Raw genomic sequence first — 27,350 nt, forward strand, 5'->3', positions numbered from 1 at the left:
CGATTGTACGGGGGGGGAGCGGGCAGCCAATCACAGTGGGGGGGAGGGAGGAATGAAATTAGTCCAGGCAGGTGGGGTGGGTCGCAATAGGCCATGGGCGCCCACGATAGCTGAGGGTGGGGGTTGCTCTTTTTAATCCATGGAGGCTGGCCAAAAGCAGCAGAGACTGAGTGACAGGTCTCTCCTGCTAAAGACCTGTACATGTGCAATGACATCCTCTGCTGCTCTCAGCCAGTGTTCAGGTGACAGAAGCCCCGCCCACTCCCCCTATAGATGAGGAACCGTTTCTGCTGATTTTCATGCCCTGAGTGCATAAGATAGCAGCCTTGAACTCGCCCAAAAAATGGATCTGAAACGCCCCTATTTTCCCACCCATCCTGGACTTCAAATTTTTTTGGTAAGATCGACTCCATGGTCTTTTGAGCCAAGGTTCTATTCTGGGATCTTACTATAATATAGAACATAGAACATAGAAAGCCACAGCACAAACAGGCCCTTCGGCCCACAAGTTGCGCTGATCATATCCCTACCTCTAGGCCTATCTATAGCCCTCAATCCCATTAAATCCCATGTACTCATCCAGAAGTCTCTTAAAAGACCCCAACGAGTTTGCCTCCACCACCACCGACGTCAGCCGATTCCACTCACCCACCACCCTCTGAGTGAAAAACTTACCCCTGACATCTCCTCTGTACCTACCCCCCAGCACCTTAAACCTGTGTCCTCTCGTAGCAACCATTTCAGCCCTTGGAAATAGCCTCTGAGAGTCTACCCTATCCAGACCTCTCAACATCTTGTAAACCTCTATCAGGTCACCTCTCATCCTTCGTCTCTCCAGGGAGAAGAGACCAAGCTCCCTCAACCTATCCTCATAAGGCATGCCCCCCAATCCAGGCAACATCCTTGTAAATCTCCTCTGCACCCTTTCAATGGCTTCAACATCTTTCCTGTAATGAGGTGACCAGAACTGCGCGCAGTATTCCAAGTGGGGTCTAACCAGGGTCCTATAAAGCTGCAGCATTATCTCCCGACTCCTAAACTCAATCCCTCGATTAATGAAGGCTAGTACGCCGTACGCCTTCTTGACCGCATCCTCCACCTGCGAGGCCGATTTAAGAGTCCTATGGACCCGGACCCCAAGGTCCTTCTGATCCTCTACACTGCTAAGAATGGTACCCTTCATATTATACTGCTGCTTCATCCCATTGGATCTGCCAAAATGGATCACTACACACTTATCCGGGTTGAAGTCCATCTGCCACTTCTCCGCCCAGTCTTGCATTCTATCTATGTCTCGCTGCAACTTCTGACATCCCTCCAAACTATCCACAACACCACCTACCTTGGTGTCGTCAGCAAACTTACCAACCCATCCCTCCACTTCCTCATCCAGGTCATTTATGAAAATGACAAACAGCAAGGGTCCCAGAACAGATCCCTGGGGCACTCCACTGGTCACTGACCTCCATGCAGAGAAAGACCCCTCCACAGCCACTCTCTGCCTTCTGCAGGCAAGCCAGTTCTGGATCCACAAGGCAACAGCCCCTTGGATCCCATGCCCTCTCACTTTCTCAAGAAGTCTTGCATGGGGGACCTTATCGAACGCCTTGCTGAAGTCCATATAGACCACATCCACCGCTCTTCCTTCGTCAATGTGTTTGGTCACATTTTCAAAGAACTCAACCAGGCTCGTAAGGCACGACCTGCCCTTGACAAAGCCGTGCTGACTACTTTTGATCATACTAAACTTCTCTGGATGATCATAAATCCTGTCTCTCAGGATCCTCTCCATCAACTTACCAACTACTGAGGTTAGACTCACCGATCGGTAATTTCCCGGGCTGTCCCTGTTCCCTTTCTTGAATATAGGGACCACATCTGCAATCCTCCAATCCTCCGGAACCTCTCCCGTCTCCATCGACGATGCAAAGATCATCGCCAAAGGCTCCGCAATCTCCTCCCTCGCCTCCCACAGTAACCTGGGGTACATCCCATCCGGTCCCGGCGACTTACCAACCTTGATGCCATTCAATAGTTCCAACACATCCTCTTTCTTTATGTCCACATGCTCGATCCTTTCTGTCCACCGCAAACCAGCAGTACAACCACCCAGATCCCTTTCCACCGTGAATACCGAGGTAAAGTATTCATTAAGCACCTCCGCCATTTCTAACGGTTCCGCACAAACTTTTCCCCCTTCACCTTTTAAGGGTCCTATGCCTTCACATCTCATCCTTTTACTCTTGACATATTTGTAGAAAGCCTTGGGATTCTCCTTAATCTTACCCGCCAAGGTCTTCTCATGACCCCTTCTCGCTCTCCTAGTTTCCTTCTTAAGCTCCTTCCTACATCCCGTATACTCCTCTAAATCCTTAACACCTCCTAGCTCTCTGAACCTTCTGTACGCCTCTCTTTTCTTATTCACCAGGTTCATCACAACCTTCGTGCACCACGGTTCCCGTACCCTACCAACACCCCCCTGTCTCATCGGAACGTTGTCATGCAGAGCTCCAGACAAACATTCCTTGAAAATCCTCCACTTTCCTTCGGTACTTTTCCCCAAGAATGCCTCCTTCCAATTTACCCGTCTAATTTCCTCCCTGATGACACTGTATTTCCCTTTACTCCAGAGAAACACTTTCCTAGCCTGCCTGATCCTATCTCTTTCCAATGCTATCGTGAAGGAGATAGAATTATGATCGCTATCCCCAAGGTGCTCACCCACCGAGAGATCCTCCACCTGTCCAGGTTCATTAGCCAGCACCAGATCAAGAACAGCCTCTCCTCTAGTAGGCTTATCCACATACTGTGTCAGGAAACTCTCCTGGACACACCTAACAAACTCCTCTCCATCCAAACCCCTAGCCCTAGGGATATTCCAATCTATGTTTGGGAAATTAAAATCTCCCATCACGACAACTCTGTTATTCCTACATCTCTCCAGGATCTGTTTCCCCATCTGCTCCTCAACATCTCTGTTACTATTGGGCGGCCTATAGAAAACACCCAGCAAAGTTACCGACCCATTCCTGTTCCTAACCTCCACCCACAGAGACTCCGTAGTCAATCCCTCCACGGCGTCCACCTTCTCTACAGCCGTGACACTATCCCTGATCAACAGTGCCACTCCCCCCCCTCTCTTGCCTCCCTCCCTGTCCTTCCTGAAACATCTAAAACCCGGCACCTGAAGCACCCAGTCCTGTCCCTGAGACATCCAAGTCTCCGTAATGGCCACCACATCACAATTCGAAGCAGCAATCCACGCTCTAAGCTCATCCACTTTATTCACTACACTCCTGGCATTAAAATAGACACATCTCAGACCTTCAGCCTGAGCACTTCCCTTCTCCATCACTCGTCTAACCTCCCTCTTACCCTGTCTACATTCCTTATCTATTTGCGAGCTAACCTCCTCGCTCTCAGTCCCCTCATTTCGATTCCCTCCCCCCAACCTTTCTAGTTTAAAGTCTCTCCAGTAGCCTTAGCCAACCTTCCCGCCAGGATATTGGTCCCCCTGGGGTTCAAGTGCCACCCGTCTTTTTTAAACAGGTCACACCTGCCCCTAAAGAGGTCCCAATGATCCAAGTACCCAAATCCTTGTCCCTTGCTCCAGTCCCTCAGCTACGCATTCATTCTCCACCGATTCCTGTTCTCACTCTCCCGCAGCACAGGCAGCAATCCCGAGATTACTACCTTTGCATTCCTCTTTCTCAGCTGTCTACCTAACTCCCTATATTCTCTTTTCATGACCCCTTCCCTCTTCCTACCTATGTCAGCAGTACCTATATGCACCACGACCTTCGGCTCCTCTCCCTCCCCCTTCAGGATTTCTGGGACTCGACCAGAGACATCCCGGACCCCTGCACCAGGGAGGCAAACCACCATCCGAGAGTCCCGTCTGTGTCCGCAAAAACGCCTATCTGACCCCCTCACCGTAGAGTCCCCAATTAGCACTACCCTCCTTTCCTTACCCTTTTGCACTACTGGGCCAGGCTCAGCTCCAGAGACACTGCCACCGCTGCTTCCCCCAACTGGAATATCAACTGGAATCATAACACAAGTAACTCACTTCCTGACTCACCAAAGCCTAACCTCCATCTACAAGTCAGGAGTGTGATGGAATACTCTCCATATGTCTGGATGAGTGCAGCTCCAACAACACTCAAGCAGTTCAACACCATCCAGCACAAAACAGCCCATTTGATTGGTACCCCTTCAATAAACATTCACTCCCTCCACCACCATCAAACAGCAGCAGTGTTTACCATTTACAAGATGCACTGCAAGAATTCCCCCAGTCTCCTTAGGCATCACCTTCCAAACCCACAGCTGCTATCATCTAAAAAGACAAGAGCAGCAAATATCTGGGAACACTACCTGGAGTTTCCCCTCCAAGCCACTCACCATCCTGACTTGGAAATATTTTGCCATTCCATCACTGTTGCTGGGTCAAAATCCTGGAGTTCCAACCTTAACCGCACTGTGGGTGGGTGTACCTACACTACAGGGACTCAGTGGTTCAAGAAGGCAGCTCACCACCACCCTCTGAAGGGCAACTAAGGGTGGGCATATCCTGCAAGCAAATTTAAAAACAAGTCAATATCTTGAATAGTATGTGAAGCTTTGGTCTCCTTAACTGAGGAAAGATGTAAATGCTTTGGAGGTGACTCAGAGGAGGTTTACTGGATTGATATCTGGAATGAGCAGGTTATCTTATGAGGAACGATTAGACAGGCTGAGCTAGTTTCCACCTTTTGGCAAAGGTCCAGCACCAGATCAAGCCCAAGATGGGGTCAATGCCTTTTCTTGTCAGCTTCGATCTCCTATGTCTCTCTTGTGGTGATCAGGAATTGGATTCAGTTTGGTTTTTGGATTAAAGGCCTGCCCTGTCCACTCTGGCTTTGTAACTTTAAGAATAGAGTTTAGAAAGGTGCGGAGTAACCTGATTGAAATATAATAGATCCTGAATGATCTTGGCAAGGTGGACGTGGAAATGTTTCCTCTTGTGGGGGAGTTCATAATTAGCGGGCACTGTTTTAAAATTAGGGGTCACCCTCTTAGGACAGAGATGAGCTTGGGTAGGAATTTACGGCTTCGCTCATCCCGAAATTGTAAAATCCCTCCCGAGGTCAACGGGCCTTCCCATTGTCCGTCCTTTGCCCGCTCTGATTCCTGTGGCGGGTGGAGCAGTAAAATTCTGGCCAAGGAGAATTTTTTTCTCTCATAGGGTTGTGTGTCTTTGGAACTCCAAGGGGGGAGTTTTCCCATCCCATCCGCCATGGGAATCATAGCAGGCAGGGGGCAGACTATGCAAAGGTCCATTGACCTCAGGCAGGATTTTCCAGTTTTGGGGCAAGTGCGGCTCTGCCCTTTGCCTCAGAAGGCAGTGGAAGCGGGGATCATCGGATATCTTTAAGGTGGAGGTAGATAGATTCTTGTTGGGCAAGGGAATCAAAGCTTATCAGAGGTAAATGGGAATGTGGAACCCGAAACACAAGCAGCTCAGCCATGATCTTATTGAATGGCAGAGCAAAGGTACTGAATTGACCTGCTTCTGCTATTTTGTAAGTTCGTATGAAACTGACTGTCCTTAATTGCCACCTGGGGTCGTGCCAAACCGAGCGGTACACCTCTCAATCCATTTTCCAACATCACATTACCAAGCAGAGTGGAGGAAAATCAAAGTGTTGCCATAGATGTACAACCTTGGCTGGCACTGAATGACCAGTCTCCCACTACCTCCTTCTTAACTTTGCATAGAATTAGTCTGAAATCCATCTACGGAGAGAAAATAAATGAGAAGTTCTTGATATTTTTAGGTTATTCAGAGGTTAAAAGTAACTCTTAATTTTCATTGGCAGAAATAATTTGTATATATACATTTGTTCAAAGATAACTCAATTCTGCAAAATATAATTCCTCATGGCATTATTTGAAACCATGTTAAATTGAACATTATTTACTTGAAAATCCAATTACTTTTCATGAAATTGTTTTCTCAATGTGGCATGTTTGATCCGTGATTTGTGTTTTTACAATCTCTAAAACGAAGAAGGCATTGAAGCCAAGTCCTTATTTCCTGGAATAAAATATTAATCACTGAAAGTAATCATTGGAATTTGCATTATAAAGTGATATAACAATGCATTTCCACCATTTCAGTTCATCATTCTATTTGCTTCAATGTTAAGATCAGGAAGTTAATTACTGTTCTCACCATAAAACCAGTCAGGACTATGAAAAATATCTGCACCAATTAAAACTTTTAAAAGATCTGAACAAATCTGATTAAAAATTTTGTGGAAGAAGCAAGTTGCACAAGGGAAACACAACACAAAGGGGCAAATTTTACCGTCCCACCCTCCATGGGAATTGGAGCGGGCAAGGAAAGCTCCGTTGACCTTGACGGGATTTTCCAGTTTCGGGGCGAGCGAGGCTGGAAAATCCTACCCAAACTGTCTCTTTAGAAATCTCCAAAGATCTCAAATTTTGCCAGCTCTAAAATCAGGTAGTTAGCAGCATAAATTTGATAGTCCAAGAATAATCTTATTTCAATTTATAGTTTCTACCTTTGCTCAAAGAGACAGATACCAGAATTTTACCGTCTCGCCCACCCGAGGCTCTTAACATCCCGCCCTTGGCCAATGGATAATGCCATTCTGCGAGCCTCACCCATTCCAATTCCAGGGCAGTTGTGTCTGCAAAATTCCAGCCAGAGGCTTAAAGTAGCAATTAATATACTTACTTATGTTACAATGTATAGCGGTGCATAATGCTGAAACTGGGGTCAGTTTTGCCACTGAGAGATGCATTTGCCTCGTTCAGGTACCTCAGGTAGTAATAGCACTGATCCAACAATAAGCTTGAAATGTAAATTGTATCCAAGACTCAAACTTAATCAAACCAAACAGAATGAGACGGCCTCATCTGGAAAAGGCCTGAGAAATTAGACTGAACATAAAACTGGACATTTCAAATTAATACAGCTAAAAACTGCTTCTGAGGTTACCACAGGTCAAAAGCCAACAGGGACACATGCCAAAATTGTCTCGCATATCGAATAGGGGCACTTCACCTTAACAATAGGGAAGTCATCATGACCCAAAACCAGAACCCAGGCCTGTTACATATCAAATAGAGAGGCTCAAACTTTACAATGGAAGAATTGTTATAGCCCGAAACCTATCAGGAGGTACTCAGCTAGAAGACGTTATGATTGTTTCAGCCAGACTCCCCATTAACCATATCTTGGAAAAAGTTGGCTATAACTAAAACGACCTGACCTAACCTCATTGGGTATTGTGATCCCCCCCACCCTGTTACCCCATTGGCCAAAAACCAGGGAACATTCAAAGAAGGAAGGAGGATAAAAACAGCCATATCCAAGGCAAATGCCAGCGAAGACTCCACCAAACCTACTGTGACCTGAGATGGCGCAAGAGGGCATGCGAGATCCACCTTCATGCTAAGAGAACCTTGAGTTCATCTGTCACCATGAGCTCAGTGAATTGAATCCAACAGCCCAATCGATTTCCCTAAACCAGGTAATATCTATTTCTCAGGCAATTAGCCGTGTTTGGGGGAAAGTTAGTGATGCACTATCAATCACGATACGAAGACTCCAGTGAGTGAGTGAAATTAACAGGCTTTTATTCACAAAGAACAGGAGCACACCCTTGTAGCTGACCTGGTCTAGACTGAGGCGAGGAGGAGGAACCATCACCTTTATACCTCACTCTGGGTGGAAAGGGAGGAGTCTCAGGTGGAAAGGGAGGAGTCTCAGGTGGAAAGGGAGGAGTCTCGGGCCAGGTGCAGCATGGGTGTGTCCAGGCATATACATGTAGTTACAGTTAGCTTAATTCATTGTGTAAGAATTGTTTCTTTAACCTGTGAGCATTTTTAATAAAGCTAAGTTTGAACCAGAGTCCTTTGTCCATCTCATAAAATAAAAGCACTTGCGTAAATGTGTAACAAACCAGTCGAAGTGTCTGTATAGAATATTTCATGGACAACACAGTATTAAATTGGCCCTGTATGAGTTTCAGGTTGTATTTACACTAACTAAAGTGATGATGCAAACCAAATCATTTGCATCAATACTTCTGTTACATCATGAATGTGGCCTAAATTCTAAGGGCCCTATTTTACCATTTTGATTCAAAGTCCTGGGTGGACTTGAAACAGGGAGTGTTTCAGATCCGACTTTTAGACCCGTTCTCAGGAGCCCCCATACGCACTCTGCCTGAAAAAATATCAGCGATTCCGAATCGCGCTGCACAAACCTGTGGGCAGGGCTTAACGCACCCAAAATCCTGCAGCTCCGATCGGCACCTCCGATTGTGCATGCACAGAAATAAATGATAGAATGCAGCTCCCCTGCCACATCGCTCCCGGGCCAGATATTGCCTCCCCTTGGCCCCCACAGATATAGCCCCACCCCCCAACATTACTGACCCCCTTATCCCCCACCCTCTCCACCACCCAGACCGATCGCAGGCCCCTCCCCCCTTACTGATCTCAGGCAGAGTGGCAGCAAACCCCCCCTTCCACCCCACTGTTCACAAACAGAGAGCCGAGGGACCCACCTTCTCCCCCGCCCCCCCACCGATCTCAAGCAGAGAGCCATCAGACCCGGAACGACGGAGGTTGAGGGGTGACCTGATAGAGGTTTACAAGATTATGAGTGGACAGTCAGATGCTATTTCCTAAGGTAGAAAAGTCAAGTACTAAGGGATATAGGTTTAAGGTGCATGGGGAAAAGTTTAGAGATGTGCAAGGCAGGTTTTTTACACAGAGGGTGGTGAATGTCTGGAACGCGCTGCCTGGGGAGGTGGTGGGAGCAGGTACGATAGCGGCATTTAAGGGGCAACTAGATAAATATATGAATAGGATGGGAACAGAAGGATACGGATTTCATAAGTGCAAACGTTTTTAGCTTAGGCAGAAATCAATATCGGCGCAGGCTTAGAGGGCTGAAGGGCCTGTTCTTGTGCTGCACTTTTCTTTGTAATACAGCTCTGACGAAGGGACATCCAGACTTGAAACGTTGGCTCCATTCTCTTTCCACAGATGCTGTCAGACCTGCTGACATTTTCCAACATGTTTTTGTTTCTGTTGCAACCAATACCTTAATATCTGAACACTTGCTGGGAAAATGTTCAGATTCAAGGTGCTGTTTCAGCAAGAGTCAATGCTATGCCTTCTGACTAAATGCACAAATTATTCCTCAATGCAGGTTAATTAGTTTGGCCATGTTTTCATATATTCTTGACCAATTCTAAGACTGCAGCACTTCAAGCAAGATGGGAAGCTAATTAAGATTTTCTTATTGATGGTTTTTCTTCATTTGGATAAACCTATTAAAATGATATTGTTATCAGATACAATTTACTTTCCAAGTCAAAATAACCCAGAAAATCAATTCAAATGTGTCAGTGCTTGCAGGGTGGAATGTTATACTTTGTGCACAGAGTGCTGGCTAGGGCGGGAAAACCAGCAAGTCGCTCTCTCCAGATTCTCTGTAACTCTGCACAGAAAACCTGGGGGCAGGGTTTCTACAGTGAGATAGGTGAAGCGGGGTCTGACCGGACCTGCAACACCAGCTTCACAGAGATCGGGGGCAGCCTTTAAAAGGGCACCTCGATCTCCGATATTGAACAATATTCACCCCCACCCTCATGGACACAGGGAAACCCCTCCTCGCTACAATCAATGGGGAATTCGCTCCACAAGCACTGAAGCAACATCTACCCACCCCCCACCACAAGCATTTGGGCAACCTCGTTGCATCACCAGCGAGGGCAGGGGAAATCTGAGAACAAGATCTCATCGCCGAGATTCTCAAATCCCGCAGTCACACAGGATTTTCTGCCGACATTGCCATTTTTGCCAGTGGCAAACGACAGCCCAAAAATTCCCCCCATAGCATTTTATAAACATATTAAGCTTTCATTGTAATTTTGTTGTATAATTGCTCAAATGTCATGCGATATGGGAACATAGTATGATTTAGCATTTATGCAGTAGATTATTCAGTGTGCTCTGCCATTCAATAGGATCACAGGTGATCCAATTGTGGTCTCCACTACCCTGTCTGCCCCCATAATGATTGACTCCTTGTCAAACCCCACTGACCTCAGTGGTCCTCGGTAACTGCATGCTCCTGGTCATCTATCTGTCCAGCTACTGACTAGCACACATGAACAGAATTTCAGCTGCTAGTGTGGACTGCAGGAACTGCTGCCAGCATTCATCTAAGTCACAAGAGTGTTTCAGGAGGGTCTCCTGTATGGGGACAAAATGACTAAACTTTTCTCATGTTTGGTGGGAAGGGTTAAAATTGGCTCTGTAATCTCTCAGAATGAGGATGTAATGTTTTACTGTTGAAGAGTATGATGTACTGTAACATTTCCACCAATGATTTAAGGGCATACAGTACAAGTGTAAATCAATCTGATATGACTGGCATTTATATGGCACCTTTAGTCTATTAAAGGGTTCCAAAGTAATTCACAGGAGCATCATCAAACAAAATTATCCATTGAGCCACGTAAGGAGATATTATGACAGATGGCTAAGGTACCACGCCATCCATTCTCGGAAGTTGGTGCAGTGAACAAAAGCTCATGGTGGAAAGATAAACTCTTCTTGAATTTTAATAAACAGGAGTCATGTTATGAACAGATGTTTGAATGAGAAATACACTATTCCCTAGCACAAAAGGGTGCAAAACAAATAAAAATTAATTCCAGAAATGACATTTTTGTACCGACAACAGCATCAGAATCCTAAAACCAATCCTTAACTTTCAACACAAATATATGAGAGTTTGTAAAAGGATGATGCAAAATGATTAAATTTGGCATCCCTTTAGGTTTTAAACACAAACAATTGAAATATTGCCTCTTTATCTTTAAATTGACAGCTATCACTGTTTATAGCTTTTCATATTTCTATAAATATTTAAAATCATGATTGATATTTCTATATTAAAATTTACAGATACAACTCATATCCAAGATAAAGTTCACGATTTTTGTCACCTATTGGAAGAGGTTTGGAGGGCAGACAATAAATTTCAGATGAGGCGACAGCGTGGAGGTAGAAGGAGAATTTATTAAGCAACAAAATTTATATTTAACAAAAGGAGGCAGAGGACATCTAGTTGAAGTGGTTCTATGCTTCCAATGGACTCCAGTAGCTGCAGATGGTTCATGGCACCTCGCCTCCTGTCTCCTTCTACGTCATTTTTAAATCTGCATGCCAATCCTCTTCAAATGTTTTATTTTATGTTCTGCAGTCAGGGGTCTTGCTGTGTTCTGATGTTGCTTTAAGCTTGTCCTTTCATTTGTCAAGGACAAATGACCCGTGGTCATACACTGAACAAGATGCCCTCAACGTATAAACAACCCATCGTTCCAGTTTTCCCGTTATCACCATTTCCCAAACCTAATCCAGAAGGTTGTTTTAAATTCAGATTTCCAGCATCCACAGTATTTTGCTTTGATATTAACAGCCCTTACTCATTTAGTTGCAGCTCTAAAGTTTATTGATCTGTACATTTCAAAGCGTATCCTTGATCACAACTGGTGACATAGTTGAGGCCATCTGTCCTACTTGCCTTTTCCTATTCACACTACACCATCAATTCCTGTTACAGTGTGACTTTGATTTGACTGAAGTCACGCAGCCATATGCCCTAAGCATACATTCAGAATTAACCCTTCATTTAGCAGAAGTTTCTACAAAATACACATTTAAAGGAAATCATAGCACAAATTATAAAAAGTACAAGAATGTAAAAAAGTACACATTTTCTACATGGCTGCAACAAAAAATGTTTCACTCAAAATTTTGACTTAAAAATGTTTTGATGCACCATGGAGGAGGTATTTTAAAAGATTGTTTCCTTTTCACATAATCATATAGTTCAGAAGAGGCCCTTCAGCCCATCACGTCTGCACTGACACATTAGAAATACCTGAACTCCCACCTAATCCCATCGGTCAGCATTTGGCCCATAGCCCTGAATGTTATGAAGTGTCAAGTGCTCATCCAGATACTTTTTAAAGGATGTGAGGCAACCCGGCTCTACCACCCTCCCAGACAGCACATTCCAAACCCGTCACCATCCTCTGGGTAAAAATGGTTTTCCTCACATCCCCCCTAAACCTCCTGCCCCTTACCTTGAACCTACGTCCCCTCATAACTGACCCTTCAGCTAAGGGGAACAGCTGTTCCTTATCCATTCTGTCCATGCCTTTCAAAATCTTGTAAATTAAAAAATATATATTTTCAGATTATTTAAATTATCATGGGACCTTGTGCCAGATAATTTAGGAATGATGTTCTTTGCAATCAGCTGATGAATTAACTGGTCCACGACTAAAAGAACAATCGAGGTGAATGATGCAAAGAATTAATGCTGACTTCTCCTTTGAATGAAATGACCACTAAATTTAAACATCTCTCCCCCTCTCCAAGTTTATCACATTTCTATCCATTCTGTAGCTCTATAGAGTTTATTTCTCTACAAATGCTGCCAGACCTGCTGCGTTTATCCCGCATTTTCTGTTTTTATTTTAAAGATTTTTTTTAACTAAGTAACAGTAACAACAATGATCTTTTAACCAAATCTATTATCTATACATTTTACCCAAAACTGCCCTGTACACTTTGGCTTGATTTTCTTTAACAAATTTCTGGAATTAATAACTGGAAATGTAAAACATTATTTCTAGCATTTCTTTATAGAAGCATGTGATTCCAGTTTTGCTCCAACTTGCATGATAATGTTTGGCATCTGTTTTTCTTTATTAGATTTTCTTAAGCCTGAGCCTTAAAATTATTGTTAAGGTAGATAGGAAATAAAGGCCACTTTCAGATATTTTTTAAACATTGGTTCAGGACATAAAACTTTTGACTGGAGCTCTAATTTCATTCCATGATCTTTTGAGGAAACTAAAAATGGAAAAGAATCCCAGTTAGCAACATACAGATGGTGTAACAACAGTTGCACTAATTTCTTCAAGAGTCATTTATTTAAAGTACAGATAATATCTGGATGAAAACCAATAAGTAAAATATTTAAAATGTGAATTAAACGTGCAACATTATAAATAAAACATATACTAGATTTGACCCTTTCAATGTTGCATAATTGTTTCTGTTTCCGTTATGTGCTATAAAGTTGGAAATAAAGGCAGAAATTAAAATTTGAATGTTCTATATTAGATTCAGTGGTTTGCTCAATATAGACACAGCACTGTTGATCACCAAGAAGGAAAGTGATAATATTGCATGATATGGCAGCGAATGTTAAGATGAAATTCTCTTCTGCTTCAGAATTGCTTCAATTTTTGAGAAAACATGAGGATCTTCAATAGTTGATATTATCTACAGAAGAGGTGAAAAATTAATCAATTGGTAGCACAGAACTTGACTACTGCAGAAAAAAAGACAGCTGTCCTGATGAGTACAAGATAAAAAGCTTTGATAGCACGTCTCTTTTTTTCAGCAATACTCAAGATGAACAATGTTAACCACGACATTACCAGAACAATTCTAGCAGTTTTCTAGATCAAATGTTCAAGAATTACATTCTGCTATTCTATGAAATAATAGAAAAAAATGCCAAAATCAATTGACCATGATGCTTCAAGTATATCAGTCAGGTGTAATCTGGTAATCCAGTGCATAGTCCTTCTGGTGTATTAGCAGTAAAAATACCACACCAAAAAAGAGCTGATAAGAGATCATAAAATCCCCACAGTGCAGAAGGGGGCCATTTGGCCCATCGAGTCTGCACAAACTCTTACCCAGACCCTATCTCCGTAACCCCACATATTTACTCCGCTAATCCACCTAATCTACAGATCTTGGGACACTCAGGAGCAATTCAGCATGGCCAAGCAACCTAACTTGCAAATCTTTGGACTGTGGGAGGAAACCGGAGCACCCGGAGGAAACCCATGCAGATACGAGGTGAATGTACAAACTCCGCACAGATACACAAGGCCAGAATTGAACCTGGATCCTTGGTGCTGTGGGGCAGCAGTGCTAACCACTGAGCCACCATGTCGCCCATTAACTGAAAGTTTCCATTCCTTTCTAAATATTATCAGCCTCCTTGGGGGATGATAATCCTGTATAAACCCATGCAAGAAGATATGTCAAATAAAGACACCAAGACTGATGGCGATCCAAAGATGTCATTAATAAAAGACGAACTTACAAACTCAAACACATTGCTCCATAAAATGAAGTATAAACACTAACTTACTGAGTAAGGCTTGCCATTTGCAACTGCTGAAAGTGTAGAACGAGGAATCTTGCCAGAACGAGTCTTTGGTAACACAGGCACAAAAACCACTTTCTTAAATGCGGCAACTGGACCAATGGAGTCCCGAACAATTTTCACAATCCCTTCTGAGAGATCTTCAAATCCTTCAGTCACACCTGGTTGGATATTCATCATAAAGGTTGATGAAGCCACTTACTTAAACGTTAAGTGATGACACACACAGCATTTAATGGGAAAAGTTAATGATCTCACCGGTCCTTAAAACACATAAAGCTAGTGGAACATGCCCCTTCATGGAATCCTCAAGGGCTACAACAGCACAGTCAGCTACACTAGGATGGGTGATAATGGCCTGAAAGAACATCAACAAATTTATTCAGTAAATGATTTACTTTGTTATTAACTCATGTCCAACATTTTAAAAGCAGTCTTACATTTTGTGTTATTAAATTTTAAGTTAAAAACAAAACAAGGAATTAGTGACAAAAAAATGTCAGTAAATTCACCAAGTAAAGTGTCGTTCAGAGGAAAGATACTGTACCAAGGCAGGGTATCTATTCCCATTACGACAGCATCACTATCTGATGCTATCAGTTCAAAGTTTATTTATTAGTGTCACAAGTAGGCTTACATTAACACTGCAATGAAGTTACTGTGAAAATCCAAGTCGCCGCACTCCAGCGCCTGTTCGGGTGCACTGAGGGAGAATTTAGCATGGCCAATGCACCTAATCATCACGTCTTTCGGACTGTGGGAGGAAACCGGATTACTCAGAGGAAACCCACACAGACACAGGGAGATGTGCAGACTCCGCACAGTGACCCAAGCCGGGAATCGAACCTGGGTCCCTGGCGCTGTGAGGCAGCAGTATTAACCACTGTGCCACCATGCCACCACAAACAGTGCCAATAATTTCTAGAAGTATCCAGGGCAGCACGGTGGCACAGTGGTTAGCACTTCTGCCTCACAGCGCCAGGGACCCAGGTTCAATTCCGGCCTCGGGTCACTGTCTGTGTGGAATTTGCACATTCTCCCTGTGTCTGCATGGGTTTCCTCCGGGTGCTCCAGTTTCCTCCCACACTCCAAAGATGCGGTTGGGTTGTTTGGCCATGCTAAATTGATGCTAGTATCAGGGAATTAGCAGGGATAGGGCCTGGGTGGCACTGTGGTCGGTGCAGACTCGATCGGCTGAATGGCCTCCTTCTGCACTGTAGGGATTCTATGATTTACCCAAGGTTGTGTCACCTATATGCAGGAAGAACAATTTTGGGAATAGGGAAAGAAATCTAAATGGGGATAATAAAGTTACTAATATTAATAAAGTTATTAAAATAATGTTACCTCTTCAATAGCAGCAGCTGAAATCCTATGACCAGCCACATTGATTACATCATCCACCCGTGACATGACATACAAATACCCATCGTTATCCATACAGCCAGCATCCATGGTATCATAATAACCCTTGATAGAGATATAGGGAAACATTTAAAATCATGGAGACAGGTTTACTTTAACCATTCAAATTAGCTGGTTACTTGTTGAGTACAATTTATGAAACATGCCCAATGTCATTTTTTGTTATCACCTCAACCTCTCTGACAAATACAGAAAAATGCAAGAGGAGAGGGCATTCAGTAGAGTGGAAACCTCCATCACATTGTGTTAGCTCAACAATATTACAATTATCTTTCTTGAGGGTTTTCCCTGCCTGTATGGTATACTGTCACTGCAAAGCTAAGAACTTCCATCTTACCTAGGAGGCTCCAGGCCAATCCATGCACAACAACCTGCTCAGAAAACTCTGCTCACATTTTGATAGCTGAGAACCCCCAACATTCTAAAACAATCAGCATTCTAAATAAAACAACCCATAACATACTAAAAAAAATCCAGTTTGTCCCATAATTCTATCTCCTTCACGATAGCATTGGAAAGAGATAGGGTCAGGCAGGCTAGGAAAGTGTTTCTCTGGAGTAAAGGGAAATACAGTGTCATCAGGGAGGAAATTAGACGGGTAAATTGGAAGGAGGCATTCTTGGGGAAAAGTACCGAAGGAAAGTGGAGGATTTTCAAGGAATGTTTGTCTGGAGCTCTGCATGACAACGTTCCGATGAGACAGGGGGGTGTTGGTAGGGTACGGGAACCGTGGTGCACGAAGGTTGTGATGAACCTGGTAAATAAGAAAAGAGAGGCGTACAGAAGGTTCAGAGAGCTAGGAGGTGTTAAGGATTTAGAGGAGTATACGCGATGTAGGAAGGAGCTTAAGAAGGAAATTAGGAGAGCGAGAAGGGGTCATGAGAAGACCTTGGCGGGTAAGATTAAGGAGAATCCCAAGGCTTTCTACAAATATGTCAAGAGTAAAAGGATGAGATGTGAAGGCATAGGACCCTTAAAAGGTGAAGGGGGAAAAGTTTGTGCGGAACCGTTAGAAATGGCGGAGCTGCTTAATGAATACTTTACCTCGGTATTCACGGTGGAAAGGGATCTGGGTGGTTGTACTGCTGGATTGCGGAGGACAGAAAGGATCGAGCATGTGGACATAAAGAAAGAGGATGTGTTGGAACTATTGAATGGCATCAAGGTTGGTAAGTCGCCGGGACCGGATGGGATGTACCCCAGGTTACTGTGGGAGGCGAGGGAGGAGATTGCGGAGCCTTTGGCGATGATCTTTGCATCGTCGATGGAGACGGGAGAGGTTCCGGAGGATTGGAGGATTGCGGATGTGGTCCCTATATTCAAGAAAGGGAACAGGGACAGCCCGGGAAATTACCGACCGGTGAGTCTAACCTCAGTGGTTGGTAAGTTGATGGAGAGGATCCTGAGAGACAGGATTTATGATCATCTAGAGAAGTTTAGTATGATCAAAAGTAGTCAGCACGGCTTTGTCAGGGGCAGGTCGTGCCTTACGAGCCTGGTTGAGTTCTTTGAAAATGTGACCAAGCACATTGACGAAGGAAGAGCGGTGGATGTGGTCTATATGGACTTCAGCAAAGCGTTCGATAAGGTCCCCCATGCAAGACTTCTTGAGAAAGTGAGAGGGCATGGGATCCAAGGGGCTGTTGCCTTGTGGATCCAGAACTGGCTTGCCTGCAGAAGGCAGAGAGTGGCTGTGGAGGGGTCTTTCTCTGCATGGAGGTCAGTGACCAGTGGAGTGCCCCAGGGATCTGTTCTGGGACCCTTGCTGTTTGTCATTTTCATAAATGACCTGGATGAGGAAGTGGAGGGATGGGTTGGTAAGTTTGCTGACGACACCAAGGTAGGTGGTGTTGTGGATAGTTTGGAGGGATGTCAGAAGTTGCAGCGAGACATAGATAGAATGCAAGACTGGGCGGAGAAGTGGCAGATGGACTTCAACCCGGATAAGTGTGTAGTGATCCATTTTGGCAGATCCAATGGGATGGAGCAGCAGTATAAAATGAAGGGTACCATTCTTAGCAGTGTAGAGGATCAGAAGGACCTTGGGGTCCGGGTCCATAGGACTCTTAAATCGGCCTCGCAGGTGGAGGATGCGGTCAAGAAGGCGTATGGCGTACTAGCCTTCATTAATCGAGGGATTGAGTTTAGGAGTCGGGAGATAATGCTGCAGCTTTATAGGACCCTGGTTAGACCCCACTTGGAGTACTGCGCGCAGTTCTGGTCACCTCATTACAGGAAAGATGTTGAAGCCATTGAAAGGGTGCAGAGGAGATTTACAAGGATGTTGCCTGGATTGGGGGGCATGCCTTATGAGGATAGGTTGAGGGAGCTTGGTCTCTTCTCCCTGGAGAGACGAAGGATGAGAGGTGACCTGATAGAGGTTTACAAGATGTTGAGGGGTCTGGATAGGGTGGACTCTCAGAGGCTATTTCCAAGGGCTGAAATGGTTGCTACGAGAGGACACAGGTTTAAGGTGCTGGGGGGTAGGTACAGGGGGGATGTCAGGGGTAAGTTTTTCACTCAGAGGGTGGTGGGTGAGTGGAATCGGCTGACGTCGGTGGTGGTGGAGGCAAACTCGTTGGGGTCTTTTAAGAGACTTCTGGATGAGTACATGGGATTTAATGGGATTGAGGGCTATAGATAGGCCTAGAGGTGGGGATGTGATCGGCGCAACTTGTGGGCCGAAGGGCCTGTTTGTGCTGTGACTTTCTATGTTCTATGTTCTATGTTCATCTCCCAAGCAGGATTTAGATTGCTTTACCTAAAGCTCATCAGTTCTTCCTTGGAACATGCCCTATCTGCTCACCAAGTTTTGCCAAAATCCATCCATTAAGGATGAGATATAGGCCTGGAATTTCATTCTTGAAGCAGGTAGGGGGACTTGGGAAAAGTCATTCGCGGCCCACCCTTTTCGGGAGAAGTGCCCACAAAGGTGAGGTTTTCTTTGCCAAGAGGCAGGTGCAGGTTGGTGTTGAGCCAGCCGATCCAGGAAGAAGTACAGTGCAGAACAGGGCTGTTTAAAAGGCCTGTCTCAATGCCATATGGGACTTCGTAAAATAAAAACACAAAGATACCCCCCCATCCCTTACCCCTCACACCTGCTTACTTAGCTGAGAGCCCAGGCAGTTATTAGAATATTAAAACACCTGATCCCCAGAGGAATTGTTGTTTGATTGACGGTTTCTCTATTCTCTGTTGTCAACTCCACAATGTACATTAATACAAGTTAATTGGTACAAGCTTTTTGAGACTTTAAAGGGCTTGGATATTTGACAACTTGATGAGCTTGAAGTGCAAACCTCTTTCAAACATAGGAGAAAATTTTCAATGAATTACATTTTTTCAAAGTTTTTTTTCACATATTCAACTGAACACTAGAGTGCTCCTTTCTAGAAATTACACAATCCGCGAGTCAGGGATCTCACACTATTATTAAAGGGCTCCCAAGGTAAAGGGTTCACCAGTCAACTTAACTCGGTGAAAATCCTGGCCATGTTATTTATGAACAAACAGACGTAACAACATGTCTAAAACATGACCTCCTCTGCCCAGCTTCAGTGCAGTGATTAAAGGCTTGTACAGAGATTAGCTGTTAGTACCACTATACAATAGGGATTTATATCCTGGTGGTGTTGGACAAGTATCACGGTCAAGTGGCCGGATAAAGCCCAGGCCAACAGAGGCCCAAGATTATGTTTTGGGGTCTGGAGCAGAATTTCTGCCGTCTGATACAAGCTGTAGATAGATTCCAAAGACTTATAAAGTCTTGTCTGCATGTTTAAATGAGAATCCTGCAACTGTGCTGCAGTTGTCCCTCTGACCTGCCAATTAATAGTGGGATTAAGGCAGCAGGTTCAGAGGGGAAAGCTGCATAGAGTATTTAACTAATGTCCATACAGTTTCTGCTGGCTAGTGAAATGTTAAAATTTCCTCTTGGATGCTAAAATTTGGAAATATTCCAAACACCCAGGGTGCCAGCTCTTACTTCGGGGAGAAGTTCACCAAAAATGTTCTTGCTGGCTGCATTCACCGTAAAGGGACTTTTTTTTTTAAGTATCACACTTACTGGAAATTTAGTGAAGTAAAGCTCCTTGAACAGCTTTTCATTTTCCCAAAGTGTAGCCAACGTACCTGGAGGCAAAGGCAACCTGAAAGAACAAAATGGTATTAAAATAGGGCCAGTAGCGTGCAAAGTATTTTAAAAATATTTTCATGGGATGTGGGTGTCAGCGGCTAAGGCATAACATTAAATGCCCAGGCCATTTATTGCCCATCCCTAATTAAAGTTTAAAGTTTATTTATTAGTGTCACCAGTAGGCTTACATTAACACTGCAATGAGGTTACTGTGAAAATCCCCTAGTCGCCACTGTACGGGTACACTGAGGGAGAATTTAGCACGGCCAATGCATCTAACCAGTCTTTCGGACTGTGGGAGGAAACCGGAGCTCCCGGAGGGAAACTCATCCAGACACAGGGAGAACGTGCGGACTCCGCACAATGACCCAAGCCGAGGATCAAACCCAGGTCCCTGGCATTGTGAGGCAGCTGTGCTAACCACCGTGCCACCCTAGAGGTGGTGGTGGTGAGCCACCTTTTTGAACCTCTGCAGTCGATGTGGTGCAGGTACACCTACAGTGCTGTTAGGAAGAGAGTTCCAGGAATTTGACCCAAAAACAGTGAAGAAACGGCGATATATTTCCAAGTCAGGATGGTGGGTGGCTTGGAGGGCAACCTGCAGGTGGTGATGTTCCCTTGTTTCTGCTGCCCTTGCCCTTCGAGCGGGTAAAGGTTGTGGGTTTGGAAGGTGCTGTTAAAGAAGCCTTGCTGAGTGGCTGCAGTATATATAGAACTGCGTGTGATGGTGGAAGGAAGGAATGATTAAGGCGGTGGATGGGGTGGCTTTTTTCTGGGGGGTATCAAACTTCCTGAGTGGAGCTGCACTTATTCAGGCAAGTGGAGAGCATTTCATCTCGTTCCTGACTTGTGTCTAAGAGAATGGGGGGATTCTGTGCGGCAACTCTGAACACCTCCCTCCACTGGCAAAATATCTGACTTTAAAACAATGGAGGTGCATCAAGTCACATTTGTAACCATGTTGGAATTATTTGGACATTCTCAGAGGTTAGGAAGTGATGTGGACAACCCAGTTGTGGCCGATGTACAGGAGATCTAACATCACATGCTTCCAATGAGAACTATATCTAAAACTGTACCACTATCAGTTACAGGTACACACTCAAGACTATTGCAATATTTTGACTTGCACTGGCAATAGGTCACTTACTCAAGAGATTTGCCTGATTCAACAATATTGCTGGAAGTATAAAGTGGTTGACTAGGTGTGATTTGATAAGGAGGCAGTTTGCCATGCTCCATCTGAGCCATTTTAATGCCAGGGTTCAAAATTATACCCACAGTATCCCCGTATTATCGAAAGTAAATCATAGACATTAAAACTTATAGCTCCACTACATGTGGTTAACATTTATTTCCTTTTGTGCCTCCGCGATAGGCACTGACATACTGTAACTTTTGGTGGATCTACACTGCATCTGCTAACCAAATACTTTTCCCTGTTCGTTGCAAATTAAAATATTTTCATTTTGAAATGACAAATTGTTAGGATGTACTATACTGCTCTACTATATGGCACTGGAACAATGAGGAAAATGCTAGCTACAACATTTCGCTGGAGGAAAATACATACAGCTGGAGCGTGCAAGGTGCTCATGGAGTTCCTTGTTACTAAGATTCAGACCATCTGATCAGCCTCCTCTGCCACTTTCCTCCTTTCACGTCCCATCCAGCCAAACGTCCTCCCCCTTGCCCTGGCTCTGAATTTACATTTTCTCTCATTTTCCTTTCGTGCCCGAGCCAAGTTCTTTTTATCCGAGTGACCCACTTTCTGTTGTATCGATCCTATTCCCATTAAGCTGTTGACAATCCAATTTCCCTTCCAGACTGCCACGTTAGTTGATACTATTAATGGTTCTCCTTCCTCAGGTACTGACTGACCAGCATGCTTCAAGTCGGTCATCCTCCTGCTCAAAAAATCCAACCCTTGACAACTCACTCGGTCCTTGCAAACTACCAGCACATCTCCTACCTCTCCAAAGTCTTTGAAAGCGCTGTCATCTCCCATATCCACGCCCATCTTTTCCATTCCTGAATCAATCTTTTCTTCCTGTTTCCACTCCAATACCTTAGCTGCCTCCCAAGGATCTAACTCAGTCCCTCCCTATTTCTCATCTACATGGCTGCCCCACAGTAACATCATCCAAAAAAGAACGTAACCTTTCACATATATGCTGATGTCACCCAACACAAACACACCATCACTTCTCTTGATCCCCACACTTCTCTCAATTGTTGGACTGTTTGTCCATCTTGTACAGGATGAGCAAAATGTTTTTCCAACTAAATATTGAAGGCAGAAGCCATTATCTTTGGCCCACAATACAAAGTCCATTCCTGAGCCACTGACCCCATTCCTCTCCCTAGTACCTGCTTGAGGCCGAACCAGACTGTTCACAAGCTTGGTGTCATATTTGACCTTGAGATGAGGTTCAGATCATAAATCTACACCATCACTAAGACTGCCTGAAGCATGGCAACTTGGAAATTCCGCTTCCTTTTGGGGTAGAGTTCTGTGGCAGGCATTATGAAAGAGGTTAAATAACCCTATTAACAAAGCTAAACAAAATTCTCATCCAGAAGATTATAATATTCTCATAAAAACTAGCAACATTATACTGTGCCCAGACATATCAAAAGCTAGTGTATCATACATGAATATTTGACCAAAGTGACCTATTGATCTTCACATCAGAGTTCATTAGTAAGTGAATTCATCACGCAAACCAGCCTCCCATCCATTGACACTGACTACACTTTCCCGCTGCCTAGGAAAAACAGCCAGCATAATCAAGGACCCCACACACCCCGGACATTCTCTCTTCCACCTTCTTCCATCGGTAAAAAGATACAAAAATCTGAGGTCACGGACCAACCGACTCAAGAACAGCTTCTTCCTTGCTGCTTTCAGACTTTTGAATGGCCCTACCTTATATTAAGTTGATCTTTCTCTAGCTATGACTCTAACACTATATTCTGCACCCTCTCCTTTCCTTCCCCCTACCTACACTATGAACAGTATGTTTTGTCAGTATAGAGTACAAGAAACAATACATTTCACTGTATATCGATACATGTGACAATAATAAATCAAATCAAAAATCATCTTTATGACTGACTCTTTCAATTGGCTTATGGGCCAGGGCAAAAAGCGGGTCTACTTGCTTTTCTGGGAGATAGTGTTGTTATCTGCCTTCTCCTTCAAATGGATCAGACATTACGGGTTGTCCTAAAATCAAAGCTATCATTATTCTCTGTTGGAAACAGTGAGCTGCCATGTTCATCCTTTTGACAGACTACGTGAGCATTGGTGAAGTGAGCCCCCTTGTGGTGCAAAGAGGTCATGCGATTGTGAGCAGGAAGCTGGCTGGAGATGCAAGTTTAAGTTTAAATTTATTTACTGGTGTCACAAGTAGGCTTACATTAACACTGCAATGAAGTTACTGTGAAAATCCCCGAGTCGGCATACTCCGGCGCCTGTTCGGGTACACTAAGGGAGAATTTAGCATGGACAATGCACCGAACCAACACGTCTTTCGGATCAGTAATAATGTTCTGACTTTGGGAAAGCCTACAATGTGAAAGAAATTGTAATTGTAAATCAAATTGGAATCATTCTCCTATCGGCTTTCCATGGAGAAAATGAAAGTATTTACCCTGGCAAACAATGCAATTGTTCCTTGAAAACTGATTTGCATTTCTGGTATCTCTGTAATAGCTTGAAATGAACCTGAAGCTCACAAGCTTGTGGTTGTGGTGACCGTGGCAACCACTAGCACTGCCATCCATGTGAGGGAGATTATGTAGGTCAGTTCTATTTAGAATAAGAAAATCCATCACTATATCCAATGGCAGTTTTCCTCAGATAATTCCCAGGAAGGCTTGTCTGTGCCTGTACATATGATGGGTTCGGTAAGAATGGCTGTGGGCTGTTCACCATTGCAGCAGCAATTAGGATGCTGCTACTAAGTACCTATGTAACAAATTGCTAAATTCAAAAGATTTAAGATTCATGCCCTCTGCAGTCCAATTTCAAAAATAATCAATATGAAATTCAATCACAATCCCCTTTTCGCAGTTACCTGCACAAGGTACACCTTGCATAAGAAATATGAGGAAATTATAATACTGCCATTGCCGTTAATTTTAATATTCATACCTTTTATGTGGGAAAACTTCACCCTGGTTTAAAAAGCCATCTGGAAGATTGTGCATTGCGCACAATAGGTAGGGAGCCAAATGAATATTGATTTTCACACAATTACTCAACCCTATTGCTTGTTACACACCAGTGCCCACATTTGCAGACAACAAAAAATCTACCCTCCAGTTATTGGATTATGTAAGAACTAGACCTTTTGAATACTAAACACTAAAGATAATATATTGTACTCCTCAAAACAGATCAAATGTGTCCACGGGTTAAATCCTCAGAATATGAGCGACAGCAATTTCAATTGACTTTACAAAATATTCCATTAATTCATTTTCATTTATCAATTTTCTACCATTTTAGAATAAGTCGCAGCTAATTATGAATTATGCATCAACCACAATCTGTTGACAAGTTGCAATCTACTCTTGTTTACTCAATGTAATTTAATCTGAATGACTTGGTAATTCACATTTGAATCATTTGATCATTCAAATTTGAACTGAACATAAAGTGGCCTTAGAATGCAAATGTTTAATTCAAGTGACTGGATGATGCGTTTTTAAATTCAGCCAAAAATTACTTCCAATCAACTGAGGAGCTCTTGTACAACTGAAGTCAATGGGAATCAGTGGCGGGGGCGTGAGGGAGAGGGGGGATGTGGTGGAGGTGTGGCGGGGGGTCTCTCCATTGGCTAGAGGCACAAAGTAAGATCATTGTGATTGCTAATGGCAAACCATTTCACTTCAGGATATCAATGCCATAAATCCTCAGGCCAAAATCAATATTTGCGGCCATGACCAAAGACCTCCCCTGCACTAAAACATTACAAATAGGAATGTTTGCTGATGATTTCACACTGTTTGGTTCCATTCAAAACTCTTTAGATAATGACCCATTCCATGCCTACATGCAGCAATCTGTCTTGGGCTGATAAACAGTGAACATTTGTGACAGGCAATAATCATCTGTAACACAAGGGGGCCTAACCATCTCCCCTTGACATTTAATGGGACTATCATCACCAAATAGTCCCACAATCTAAATCGACTGCTCAGAAACTCAGCTGAACCAGCCATATATATGAGCCAGCCATGATTTCTACAGCAGGTCAGGGGCTGGGTATTCTGCGGTGAGTTACTCACCTCCTGACTCCCCAAACCTGCTCAGTCACCTACAAGGCAGGAGGCATGAATGTGAGGGAATCCTCTACACTGGATGGGTTTAGCTGCAACAACACAGAAGAACCCTACACCATCCAGAACAAAGCAGTTCTGTTTGATTGGCACCCCCACCCTTAAACAGCCACTTCCTCCACTATTAGCTTGCCGTGACTTCAATGCATACAACATACAGTGCACTGCAGCAACTTGCTAAGGCTTCTTCAGCGGTACCTTCCAAACCTACAAGGTCTATCATCTTGAAGAACAGGTGCTTATCGACCTTCAGGTTTTTCAAAATTGCTAATACATCTTCCCAATCTCCCCATCAAATTGCACATTACCCCGCCTCGGATGCACTGCCGTTCTCTGCATGCTGAAGCTCAAAAAATCCTGAAAATATCCACGAACCGCATTGACGGTTGACGAAGGGCCGTGGATGTCGTCTATATGGATTTCAGTAAGGCATTTGACAAAGTCCCACATGGCAGGTTGGTTAAGAAGGTTAAGGCTCATGGGATACAAGGAGAACTGGCTTGGCCATAGGAGACAGAGGGTAGCGGTCGAATGGTCTTTTTCCGGCTGGAGGTCTGTGACCAGTGGTGTTCCGCAGGGCTCTGTACTGGGACCTCTGCTATTTGTGATATATATATATAAATGATTTGGAAGAAGATGTAACTGGTGTTATCAGCAAGTTTGCGGATGACACAAAGATGGCTGGACTTGTGGATAGCGATGAGCATTGTTGGGCAATACAGCAGGATATAGATAGGCTGGAAAATTGGGCGGAGAGGTGGCAGATGGAATTTAATCCGGATAAATGCGAAGTGATGCATTTTGGAAGAAATAATGTAGGGAGGAGTTATACAATAAATGGCAGAGCCATCAAGAGTATAGAAACACAGAGGGACCTAGATGTGCAAGTCCACAAATCCTTGAATGTGGCAACACAGATGGAGAAGGTGGTGAAGAAGGCATATGGTATGCTTGCCTTTATAGGACGGGGTGTAGAGTATAAAAGCTGGAGTCTGATGATGCAGCTGTATAGAATGCTGGTTAGGCCACATTTGGAGTACTGCGTCCAGTTCTGGTCGCCGCACTACCAGAAGGACATGGAGGCGTTAGAGAGAGTGCAGAGAAGGTTTACCAGGATGTTGCCTGGTATGAAGGGTCTTAGCTATGAGGACAGATTGGGTAAACTGGGGTTGTTCTCCCTGGAAAGACGGAGAATGAGGGGAGATCTAATAGAGGTGTACAAGATTATGAAGGGGATAGATAGGGTGAACGGTGGGAAGCTTTTTCCCAGATCAGAAGTGACGTTCACGAGGGGTCACGGGCTCAAGGTGAGAGGGGCGAAGTATAACTCAGATATTAGAGGGATGTTTTTTACACAGCAGGGTGGTGGGGGCCTGGAATGCACTGCCAAGTAAGGTGGTGGAGGCAGACACGCTGACATTGTTTAAGACTTACCTGGATAGTCACATGAGCAGCCTGGGAATAGAGGGATACAAACGATTGGTCTAGTTGGACCAAGGAGCGGCACAGGCTTGGAGGGCCAAAGGGCGTGTTTCCTGTGCTGTACTGTTCTTTGTTCTTTGAGAGAATACTTTCACCACATTGACGGCAGAGACGCAAAATGGTCCACCACCACCTTCTCAAGGCTAACTAGGGATTGCCAATAAATACCAGTCAGTGACGTTCATATCTTGCATGTTAATATAACCATAAAAAGGTGAATAGTTTCACTTGAAAAAAATATTTATTTCTCATTCCTAACAGGGGCATGGCGTTTCATTGGTCTGGATTGGATTGAAAAAGTTTGATCAATACATAGCGGTTGATTTGCACATTCTATCTAATAAAAGATATGATCTGTTGATTTAAAAGGATTAATAATCATTATTGCATCTTAGAACAGCTATAGTTGAAAAGTAACCATTAACACTTACTTAACCACAATATTCCCCAGATTGTTGCAGTCCACTTCCTTCTGATCATCGTCCAGAATCTTAACTACAAAATAGCAGAATACAAAATCTTTTAATAAAGTGGATTAAAATTTGCATTCTAGATAAATCAATACTCCATTTACTTTGTCATTGATATAGTTGATGCCTGCAAAGTGAATGGTCATTAGTTATCTACATTATTAAAACCCATTAATATTAACAATATTGAATG

At 43.9% G+C, this 27,350-nt stretch overlaps 1 protein-coding gene across 2 annotated transcripts in view; it reads right to left on the bottom strand.

Annotated features, from left to right (window-relative positions):
• Positions 1-13,018: 13,018 nt before the first annotated feature.
• The window catches only part of acss3 (acyl-CoA synthetase short chain family member 3), a 68,068-nt gene continuing 53,736 nt past the window's right edge, over positions 13,019-27,350 (bottom strand). For both annotated transcript variants that reach the window (XM_078219788.1, XM_078219789.1), the window contains 6 exons: positions 27,119-27,182; positions 19,788-19,869; positions 15,644-15,766; positions 14,555-14,654; positions 14,282-14,457; positions 13,019-13,395 (listed from right to left, as the gene is read on the bottom strand). In XM_078219788.1, coding sequence (XP_078075914.1) covers positions 13,318-13,395; positions 14,282-14,457; positions 14,555-14,654; positions 15,644-15,766; positions 19,788-19,869; positions 27,119-27,182 — 623 coding nt within the window. In that variant the 3' untranslated portion in view covers positions 13,019-13,317. The remainder of the gene's footprint in view (positions 13,396-14,281; positions 14,458-14,554; positions 14,655-15,643; positions 15,767-19,787; positions 19,870-27,118; positions 27,183-27,350) is intronic.

This window comes from Mustelus asterias, chromosome 9 (genome assembly GCF_964213995.1).
Source record: "Mustelus asterias chromosome 9, sMusAst1.hap1.1, whole genome shotgun sequence".
NCBI classification, from domain to species: domain Eukaryota; kingdom Metazoa; phylum Chordata; class Chondrichthyes; order Carcharhiniformes; family Triakidae; genus Mustelus; species Mustelus asterias.